This window comes from Sciurus carolinensis, chromosome 11 (assembly GCF_902686445.1).
Source record: "Sciurus carolinensis chromosome 11, mSciCar1.2, whole genome shotgun sequence".
Lineage (NCBI taxonomy): Eukaryota > Metazoa > Chordata > Mammalia > Rodentia > Sciuridae > Sciurus > Sciurus carolinensis.
Genome location: NC_062223.1, coordinates 94,965,250 through 94,977,280, shown reverse-complemented (window position 1 = coordinate 94,977,280; position 12,031 = coordinate 94,965,250). Strand labels below are relative to the sequence as shown.

At 33.2% G+C, this 12,031-nt stretch overlaps 1 protein-coding gene across 8 annotated transcripts in view; it reads right to left on the bottom strand.

Annotated features, from left to right (window-relative positions):
* Cep295 (centrosomal protein 295) overlaps positions 1-12,031 on the bottom strand; it is a 57,171-nt gene that overhangs the window by 32,357 nt on the left and 12,783 nt on the right. For 7 of the 8 annotated variants that reach the window (XM_047516096.1, XM_047516091.1, XM_047516095.1 and 4 more), the window contains 2 exons: positions 11,193-11,288; positions 606-746 (listed from right to left, as the gene is read on the bottom strand). In XM_047516096.1, coding sequence (XP_047372052.1) covers positions 606-746; positions 11,193-11,288 — 237 coding nt within the window. Of the gene's footprint in view, positions 1-605; positions 747-11,192; positions 11,289-12,031 lie in introns of those variants that run through there. The other variant, XM_047516097.1, reaches the window with a different exon arrangement.

The following is a 12,031-nucleotide window of genomic DNA, read 5'->3' as shown; positions in this document are numbered from 1 at the left end:
CTATGATTCAAAATTACAAACTAACATCATGAGATCATCGACAGAGGGGGAAGTGGGTCAAACTGAACCTTACCTAGGTACAAACTAAAGAATGGTGCTAACATCCACACAATTACCATTTACATGGTACATTGGTTAAGAGCAATAGAGGTCAAAGGAGAGCAATTTTTACTACATAGGAGTTGCCATTGTATATTATTAAACAGTCACGCTAAGTAACTGATGATGGGTACAGAGGCAGGGTGTTCCCATGGGAGAAACTTATTTCCTACATAACATGGAGTCTCAGAGCAAAATGGAGTCTCTTTAGTCATTTCCCTTAGAGTCTGGCCTATAACATTCTCATGGAGTCAGATCTGTTAGCCCATCACATTTACAGTAATACATTGAAAGTAAAAATAGTGTATTCCAATCTGAAGTCAAAGTAGGAAGGCAAAGGAAGTTAAGAAACTTGAAATTACATGAATCAGAACTATATTTAACACCCTTCACACACCTTACTCATTGAGCTCATTCACTAATCAGTTCTGCAATGCTATTATAAGCCTACCAGAAGTAGTAGCAGCAGTAGTGGTAGTTCATCACAGGTAGAATTTAATTCTTACTTGGGCCAAATGGATCTTTTTCATGGCTTGGAAACCCCGTACATGTGCCTTTTCAAATTGCTCCATTCTCTCTTGTGCTGCCTGCTTTTGCAATTCTTCTAATCTTTTAGCTTCTTCTTCAGCAGCCAAGTGAGCATCTGGCTAGCAGTCAATTAGTAATATTTTAGATAAAGTTTTATAAAAGTGCAAAACCAAGAAGTAATTAAAAAACAAAATAACTTTATAATCATGTTTTTTACTTATATAAAATTACACTGTTAAGAAGAGTTTTATGTTTTTAAATGCCCACAAGAATTAATAGCATGTATTTAGGCTTTCCTGTCCAAACACATTTTTTTCCATTATTTTTTAAGCAAGAAAATCACATTAAAATGACAATGTTGAAAGGTCTCACAAAGATGATAAGGAAACAAATGACGAACATCTAAAGTCATGCAATAATTTAGGAAAAGGGATTTGTCTTTGGGTTTTAAAAGACATCTGCTACTTAGCTTTAGTCTAGGGAAGACCAAAATACTAACTTTAAAATGAATTGCTGGCTTCCTACATCTTATGCATACCAATGATTATGTCACCGTATAGCCAATCATCATAACTCATTAACATAACAATAGTAATACAACCTGGATTTACTTGTATTGCCTGAAAACTAATGTTTAATGTAGGTAATCATTTTAAATTTAACCAGGACAAAAGGGGGGATTGAACCCAAGGGCAATGAACTACATCCCCAGTCCTTTCCTAATTTTTTATTTTGAGACAGAGTCTTACTGAGTTGCTCAGGCTGCCCTAGAATTTGTGATCCTCTTGCCTCAGTCTCCCAAGTGTCTGGAAATATAGGTGTGAACCATCATGCCTAGCTCAGGGCTAATATCTTTACATATTTTATATGTAGAAATTCTATCAATAAATTAAAACAAAGTATATGTAAAATTAATAACTCTCAAATAGTGGGAAAAAATACGTAAAAAAAGACTGATGGCTAATAAGAAAGAATATACTAGCCAAATGATGTTTAATAAAATAGTATATGCTTTTAACTTCCTAACTTATTTATGCAAATTAAACAATGCAAGGCAGAACAAAAAAAGAATAAAAAGTATAATCTCCATATAATTATTCAGTGTATTAATGTAAAACATTAAACAAAATAACCTTTAAGAATATTTTATTCCTTTTAGGTCAGGAAGTTTTCAAGAAAAAAGTTGCTAAGGAATTCTTCAGATTCTTGAGAATGAATTAAAAGCAGAATGTCAATTTTGGTAAGCCAAAATTTTAAGGAAGGAAAAACTTAAAAATAGCATACAACATGAATGATAAATATGTTTGATTCAGAGATAAAATAATTAGGGAGACTAGTTATATCACTCCTCAGTACTTGTCCTAAAGAATTAAAGTCAGCATGCTCGAGTGACACAAGCTTAGCCACGTTTAGAGCAACACAATTCATGATAGCCAAATTATGGAACCAGTCTAGGTTTCTGTCAATGAATGAATGGATTTAGAAAATGTGGCATATATACACAATGGAGTTTTATTTGCCAATAAATAGGAATGAAATTATGTCATCTGCAGGAAAATGGTGGAACTTGAGAGCTTTATGTCAAACAAAATAAATCAAACTCAGAAGGTCAAAGGTCATATTCTCCCTCATGTGTAGAAGGCAGAGGAAAAAAAAAAAAGTGATGGGGACTCTCAAGAAAACAGAAAGGAGACTAGTATAGTTGAAGAAGGGGACCAGGCAGAAAGAGGAGGGAAAGGGGAGGGGAATGAAATTAACCAAATTATGTTATGTACATGTCTAAATATGTCACAATGAATCCCACTATTATGCATAAGTATAATGCAACAATAATATATATATATATTTTTTTTTAATTAGGGAGGTTGCAGGCCTAGGTCAGTGGTGGAATGCTTGTTTAGCAGGCACAAGACCCTGGGTTCAAACTGCAGCATTGAAAAAAGAAAAAAATTTAGGAATCCTGAACAAATTTTACTTTTAGTCACCAAATTTCAAAACAAGGCTTTACAAGAATGCTTTAGGAAGACAGACTCCTACAGAATTTTTTTAATGCAACCAAAAATTGAAACAAAAATCTGGTTGAAATTATTGTAAGATTTCATTTTTAGTAGATGTAGGTGAAAAAGTGAAATCTACTAAAACTATGAAAACCACTCAAAAAGAACATGTTTCTGAAACTTTTTCATTAGTTATAATCTTTAATACACAATGGTAAAGTGGTTTAATAAATGTACTTTTGCATCTTGTCCATAATTATTTGATCAGAGGTCTTTTTAAGTATGATAGCATGGCAAACTGTTAAAAAATTTAACTGTTTCTGCTTCACTGCACTGCAGACATTTCTGCATCACAGGAAACAAAATAGTGGATTAGGCTGGAAAAATACTTCTAGACTCAAAAATACATTTTAAAAAAGTGTACACAATTTTCATTGACAAAGCGAGATATATAAAGGTTAGGGCTAATGTAGACTTCCAAGCATATTGTTTTTGTTTATTGGTGTGTACTGAAAACGAATGTAATAAATGTAGAGAATTACTGACTTGAAGTAGAACTATAATGGGCTGATGTCATCATTCTTTTTCAGCAAGACACAAGTTTAATAACACAAGAGTTTTTGGAACTGCTGTTTCGGGATATCAAAAAAACTCTTCAATATCAACTCTTACATGTTAAAAAGGTTGACTGAACAAACAAAAGCAGTTTATTTATAAAAAGCTCCAGAAGAAAAATACTCAAACATCTATGACAACAATGCACAATTTTTTTACTATACTTGCTGTAAGATCAGATCATTCTATTCCAGGGCAGATGTTAAATTATTATGCATGTGATATGAGCTGAGATACAGATGAAAATTCAGAGATGATTTTATCTTGAAAGTCAAGCTCATTAGTTGTTACTTTTTAAATCCAAGATTTAAGGACATTTTTACCTAAGTGGAGTAAAGCAAAAGATAAAATATCAGAATAAAAACCGTAAAATCACAAATCTATTCTGAAAATATTCAGAAGAAACATAATCAACACAAAAATGCTCTAGCTTATAGTACTACTATTATAAAACTCTTATAACTTCTGGTTCAATCTTTACGTCCAGAAATTGAAGAGGAACTAGCTATTACAAAAAGGCAAGCTTAATGACTTATAAGATAACACCATCAACAGTACCTATGTTGATGGAGACTGGAGAAAAATCTTTCTTCATCAATCTCAGCTGAAAGGCAACAGCTATTTAATACTGCAAAAATGCAGTATAGTATCAAAAAGTTAAGTTAGCAACAGACTACTTATTATTCTTGTATTATAATGACACTGAAAACAATTATATTTTGTATAATTTTAAGTAAATCTCATATTTAGTCTTGAATCTCACAGTTTCATTCTATGATGATGATATTCACATTAGAAATTAACTGAATATTGATTTTAACACTTACTATTAAGCAGTCAACCAAAATGTACATTTGTTGGATTTTAAACACCACAAAAATTCTCTATTGATAGCTTATTTTCCTAGTGGGCAAAAATATTCAACATGAAATATTAAAACCCACTGTTACAAAGAAATAATAATTGTAATAATAAGAATATATCATTTGTCACTTAAGATTGTCAACTATTTTTAAAACCATAATATTCTACACAGGCAATGATATGGTAAGACAACCATTCTCATATGTTACTGATATTTTTAAAAAGGCAATTTATTATCAAAAGTTTTTCATAATTATGTAACAAGAACATGGTAAGTGAGCTTCAGGGGATACACAGGATCTAACCATTTCCCATTTGGAAAACTACATAACTACATAATGTGGAGAAGCAAGATGGTGGAAGTGAGCTATGCCATCAGTTCCAGATCTCCTCAGAGCACAGACTGGAGGCACAGAAGGAAAAGAACTGAGAGAACTTTACCACAGGTATATACCTGAACTTGAGAAACAACAGAGTTCAACTACAACTTTTTGTTCTTATAAGGTTGAACAGAATGAGGCCTGGCCCAGAAGTGACTACAGCAAATAAGCTCAGTGGCATCGCTTAAAGTGGGGCTGATATTGGGATCAGCAAAAATGACACAGTGAATTACAATATCATTTTCTGGATATTTATCCAACACAGGGATCTTAAGAAGCTCAAAAAGTAGTCCTTCACTTAAAAGAAGTCAGAACCATAATTGATAATGTGTAGACATACAAACAATATGAAAATGCAGACCATCCCAAACAACCCAAAATGCCTCAACAACAGACTTCACTGACACCACAGTGGAAAATATCAGAAGGAATTTAGAAAGTTCATAGATAAACTGTTCTATGAGGTAAAAGATAATGTAAGGAGTGAAATCAAGAAAAATACAAGAAGGGAAAGATCACTTCAATAAGGAAGTAGACATTCTGATAAAGAACCAATAAGAAATCCTCCAAATGAAGGAATCAATAAATAAAATTAAAATTCAACAGAAAGCATCACAAGTAGACCAGACCACTTTGAAGAAAGATTTTTCAGGACTTACAAATAAAGTTTATAATCTTGAAAATAAAGTTAACCACAGAGAAAGGATGTAAAGAGATCATGAAAAGAATATTCAAAAAATATGGAATAACATTAAAAGGCCAATTTAAGATTCATCAGGATAGATGAGGGCTCTGAAATACAAACTAAAGGAGAGCAATAATATCAGGAAATTTCCCAAACCTTAGGAATGAAATGAAAATTTAAATAAAGGAGTCATACAGGACTCTAAATACACAAAATTATATCAGATCCATTCCAAGGTACATTATTATGAAAATGCCTAACATACAAAATAAGGATAGAATTTTAAAAGCTCCTAGAGAAAAAAAGACTGGTCACATTTAGAAGGAAATCGATTCAGATCTCAAATGATTTCTCAACCCACACCCTAAAAGTTAGGTGTCTTGGAATAATATACCAAGTTCTGAAAGAATATGGATGCCAACCAAGAATACTAAACCCAGCAAAATTAAGCTTTAGAACTGAAGATGAAATAAAAACCTTCCACGATAAAGAAAAGATAAAAGAATTCACAACTAGAAAGACTGTACTACAAAACACTCAACAAGTTATTTCATAAAGAAGAAATCAAAAATAAAAATGAAAACCAGCAGAGGGAAGAACTGCACTAGACGAATAGTCAATGAAAGGAGAATCAAATTCAACTTAAGCACCAAAAATGAACCAAAACGACAGAAAATAAAAACCATAACTCAATAACAACATTGAATGTAAAAGGTTCGAACTCTTCAATTAAAGATATAGGTTGGCAGATTGGATTTAAAAAAAAAAAAAGCTATCTCCAAGGGACTCACCTCATAAGCAAAGACATCGACATACTGAAACTGAAAGATGGGGGAAAAAAATACCATTCACATGGATTTCATAAACAAGCAGGGGTTACTATTCTCATCAGATAAAGTGGACTTCAAGCCAAAATTAATCAGAAGAGACAAAAAAGGTCATTTCATACAGCTTAATGGAATCATACAAGAAATAACAATGTAATATTTATGCCCCAAATAATAGAGTATCCACATACATCATACAAACCTTCTCAATATTAAAAATCAAATAGACCACAACACAATAATACTGGGTGAGTTTAACACACCTCTGTCATCACTGGATAGAACATCCAAACAAAAACTAAGATGCTACAGAACTAAAATATACAATTAATTTTAACAGACGTATATAGAATATTTCATCTGCCAAGGACTGAATACACCTCCCTCTCAGTAACCCATGGATCCTTCTCTTAAATAGACCATACCTTAGGCCATAAAGCAACTCTTAGAAAACACAAAAAAACAGAGACAATGCCTTGCTTTCTATCAGATCATAATGGAATGAAATTAGAAATCAACAATAAGGCAAAAAATAGAAATCACATTAACATCTGGAGACTAAACAGTACACTTTTGAATGATGAATAATAGTAGAAGAAATCAGGAGAGAAATTAAAAAATACTTATGAGTTAAATGAGAATAATGATACAACATTTCAAAATCTCTGGGACACTATGAAGGTGATTCTAAGAGGAAAGCTCACAACACTAAGTTTAAGTTCATACATTAAAATAAAAAGATACCAAACAGGGCTGGGGAGATAGCTCAGTGGGTAGAGTGCTTGCCTTGCAAGCACAAGGCCCTGGGTTTGATTCCCCAGCACTGCCAAGAAAAAAAACAAACCAAATAAACAATCTAACATTACATCTCGAGGCCCTAGAAAAAGAAGAACAAACCAACACCCAAATCAGAGCTAAATATCAATGAAATTGAGATTGAAAAAAAAAAATTCAAAAGATCAATGAAACAAAAAAGTTGGTTTTTAGAAAGAATAAACAAAATTGATAAATCCTTAGCCAAAATAACCAAAAGAAAGACAAAAAAACTCGTTATTATAATCCATGATGAAAGGAAATATCACCATAGACACTACAGAAATTCATAGAATTATCAGAAACTACTTTGAAAATGTATACTCCAACAAGTTAAAAAATCTTGAAGATACTGACAAATTCCTAGAGAAATATGACCCACCCAAATTGAACTTACAGGATATAGAAAATTTAAACTGATCAATTGCAAGTAATGAAATTGAAAAAGTCATCAAAAGCCTACCAACAAGAAAAGCCCAAGACTGGATGAATTCTCAGCCAAATTCTACCAGATCTTTAAAGAAGAATTAATACCAATCCTCCTCAAATTATTCTATGAAATAGAAAAGGAGAAAACTCTTCCAAACTCATTCTATGAAGCCAATATTACCCTGATACCAAAACCAAAGACACATCAAGGAAAGAAAGTTTTACATCAATATTCTTAATGAACAGAGATGCAAAAATTTTTAATACTGGCAAAATGCATACAAAAACACACTAAAAAGACAGTGTTCCATGATCAAGTGGGGTTCATCCCAGAAATGCAAGGTTGGTTCAATGCACAGAAAGCAATAAATGTATTCTACCACATAAATAAAAACAAGAATCGCATGATTATTTCAATAGATATAGAAAATGCATTTGACAAAATACAGCATCCATTTATGTTTAAAACACTAGAAAAACTAGAGATAGAAGGAACAAACCTCAACATTGTCAAGGCTATATACAACAAAACCAAGGCCACCATTATTCTGAATGGAGAAAAACTGAAAACATTATCTCTAAAAATAGGAACAAGATAGAGATACCCACTTTCACCACCTCTGTTCAACATAGTCCTTGAAACTCTAGCCAGAGCAATTAGGCAAGATGAGGAAATTAAAGGGGTACGAACAGGAAAAGAAGAGCTCAAACTACCTCTGAGGACATGATCCTATTATTCAGAAGACCCAAAAAACTGCACAAGAAAACTTTTAGAATTCATAAGTGAATTCAGCAAAGTAGCAGGATACAAAACTAACACCTATATATCAATCATGTTCCTATACTCCAATGGTAAATCTGCTGAAAAAGAACTTAGAAAAAATGATCCCATTCACAATAGCTTAAATACAAAACAAAACAAAAAAACTCCTTGGGAATCAATATAACAAGAGGTGAAGGCCTTCTATAATAAAAACTATAGAACCCTAAGAAAGAAACTGAAGAAGACCACAGAAGATGGATAGAACTCCCAGGTTCTTGGGTAGGCAGAATTAATATTGTCAAAATGGATATAGTACTGTAATGGTTTGGATGTGGATATGAGATGTCTCCCAGACTGTAAATTATACAACAGAGCTATAGGAACAAAAACAGCATGGTACTGGCACCAAAATAAGCGTGAAGACCAGTGGAATAGAAGACACAGAGATAAACCCACATAAATACAGTTATCTCATACTTGACAAAGGTGCCAAAAGCATACATTGGAGAAAAAATAGACTTTTTAACAAATGGAGCTGGGAAAACTGAAAATAAATATGTAGTAGAATGAAATTTAACCCTTCTCTCTCACCCTGCACAGAACTCAACTCAAAGTGTATCAAACACCTAAGAATTAGACCAGAAACACTGCACCTGCTGAAAGAAAACATAAGACCAACATTCCAACATATCAGCTCAGGAACTGACTTCCTTAACAAGACTCCTAAATTGCAAGAAGTAAAATAAAAATCAATAAATGAGATGGTATCAAATGAAAAAGCTTCTTCACAGCAAAGGAAATGAGCATGAAGAGAAAGTCTAGAGAATGGGAGAAAATCTTTGACACCTTCTACTCAGCGAGTGTTTTAATATCCAGAATATACAAAAAAACACACTTCTCAAAAGAAGTATGAGGCTGGACACAGTGGTGAACACCTGTAATCCTAGCTGCTCAATAGCTGAGGCAGGAGGATCACAAGTTCAAAGCCAGCTTCAGTAACTCAGTGAGATCCTGTCTCTACACAAAATATAAAAAATGCTGGGATGTGGCTCAGTGGTTAAGTGCCCGGGTACCAAAAAGAGGGGGAAAAAAAAAAAAAGAAGAAGAAGAAGAAATATAAATATAGTCAACAAATAAATGAAAAAATGTTTAACCTACCCAGCAATTAGAGAAATTCAAATTAAAAATACACCAAGATTTTATCTCACTCTAGCCAGGATGGCAATTATCAAGAATACAAGTAGTAAATGCTGACAAGGATGCGGGGAAAAGGGCACACTCATACATTGTTGATAGGACTGCAAATTGGTGCAACCGCTATGGAAAGCAATATGGAGATTCTTCAAAAAACTAGGAATGGAACCACAGTTTGACCCAGTTATACCACTCCTCTGTATATATCCAAAGGACTTAAAATCAGCATACTACAGTGATGCAGCCACATCAATATTTATAGCAGCACAATTCACAATATGGAGTCAACCTAGGTGCCCTTCAACAGATGAATGAATAAAGAAAATGTGGTGTATATATACAAAAGGGAATATTACTCAGTCATAAAGAATGAAATTATGACATTTGCCAGTAAATGAATGATCTGGAGACTATCATGCTAAGTGAAATAAGTCAATCCCCCCAAAACAAAAGTCAAATGTTTTCTCTAATATGTGGAAGCTAACATACAATAAGCGGGTGAGGGGAATAGAAGTTCAATGAAGTAGAAAAAGGGGAATGAAGGGAAGGGAGAGGGAATAGGAGAAGGAAAGATAGTGGAATGAATCTGACATAACTTTCCTATGCACATGTATGAATATACCACAGGGAATCTCACCAATGTGTACACCCACAATAAATTAATTTAAAAAAAGTAACTATGGGCTGGGGAGATAGCTCAGCTGGTAGAGTGCTTGCCTCGGAAGCACAGGGCCTGAGTTCAATTCCCAGCATCGCAAACAAAAAAAAAAAAAAAAGCAACTATGGATAAATGAATGGCAGAAAGATCAATAGAGGGAAGCGAGTAGAGGTAGGGGAAGGGAAGGGGAAGGAGAGGTACTGGGGTCTGAATTAGAATAATATATATTCCATGCTTGTATAATTATGTTAAAATGGATTCTACTGTCATGTATAACAAAAAAAGAGTCAATAAAATGAAATAAAAATAAAAGGCAATTTAATGATCTATACCAAATGTTAGTTTAAAACTAATAATTACTCTTCTAGGGAACTACTCTCAATATACAATCAGATGTAGATATAAACGTACACTTTTATGTTTACTTCATTTATAGAAGCAAATAAGCCAAAATAAATAGGAATGATTTTAAAAATTCCATTATAAACTATTAAATGTCTATTATAAATCACGTTTTTAGCCAGATGGGATGCATGCCTGTAATCCAATGACTAGAGAGGCTGAGGCAGGAGGATTCCAAGTTTGAGACCAGCCTTGGCAACTTAGTAAGATCCCATTTCAAAATAAACAGTAACAAGGGTTAGGGATATAGCTCAGTGATAATGTACCCCTGGGTTCAATTCCCAGTAAAGCAAAAATAATATTTTTAAAAGTCTGTGTAAGCCAGGTGCAATGGCACACACCTGTAATCCCAGCAGTTCAGTAGGCTAAGGCAGAAGAATTGAAAATTCAATGCCAGCCTCAGCAATTTAGTGAGGCCCTGAGCATCTTATCAAGAATCTGTTTCAAAATAAAAAATAAAAAGGACTGGGGATGTGGTTCAGTGGTAAGTGACCCTGGGTTCAAATCCAGTACTGGGGGCAGGGGGAGTGTGTATGTGTCTATAAAGACAAAATTAACGAAGTGAAAATATTAACCATATTACCCTTTGGTCATAGAATCATTGATGTTTTCCCTAATTAACACTTACATGTATAGTTTCAAATTTTTTCACAGAGAACAAATATTACTTTATAGTAAAAGTTTTAAAAATACACTAGTTTAAAAGATAGCCATTTAAATAGATATCTACTTTCTTTTATTCATATAAGAGCACTGAATACCTGACATGAAAATCCAAAGCATACCTAAGTGATTTTGATCATTACTGCTCTAGGATGATTAGTAGAATTGTTCAAATTTTTGAAATCTGGCAATATCAGACACAGAACTAAAATATAAATCAATTCAGTGAACAAAAATGATAAAGTGAGAGTATGAATAAGCAATAAGTCAATCACCTGTTTTGTGACCATCTCTCTATTCACAAGAGTGGAAATGTGATGGTAAGTGGAACTACCGGTTTTCACTGAAGAAATTCGTTTTACTTCAATGTTCTGAAAATTAAACATACAAAAAAAATAGCTTAGGTTAAAAGTATTAATTTTCACTTAAAGCTGGATCCATGGCAAAAACAAGCACAAAAACAACTTGTGTTTTAATCAGTGCTATGGTTTGGGTTTGAATATGGTTTGTCCTCTCTAAAACTTATGTTGAAATTTAATCCATGATATCAAGAGGTGGGACCACTGGGAAGTGATTGGTGCTCTCCTCTAATGAATGGCTAAATTCTTTCAAGTCATCAATGAGTTATTTTCAAAATGAATCTGCTATAAAAGTCAGTTTGGCTGGGTCTCTTGCATATTACCTGTTTCTGGCCACATGAGGCCCTTCATTAACATGGGATTCTGCCCGCAAGAAGGTCATCAACAGATGCAGTCCTTCCCCTTGCACCAGAATCATAGTAACCTTTCTTTGTAATACCCAGTGGTACAACCTTATTAGCAACAAAGATGAACTAATACAATCAGTAAACTCTGGTCACAATGAAATAAATCTCTTATTTCCAAAGTTAAATTATTTTGAATTTTAATAAAAGTACCAGCTCCACTAGTACTTCAAAACATTTTCCAAGTGTCTTTAATATAATCAATCTTTTACTTCAGTTCAGAAGTTCACTTCAACTTCTAAGTTATTTAGAGACACATTTCATTTTAAATCACCTGAGTAAAAGTGTTCACAAGACTTGTCAAATCAAATTACAAGCACTTAATTCATAGGAACAAACATACACTATTAT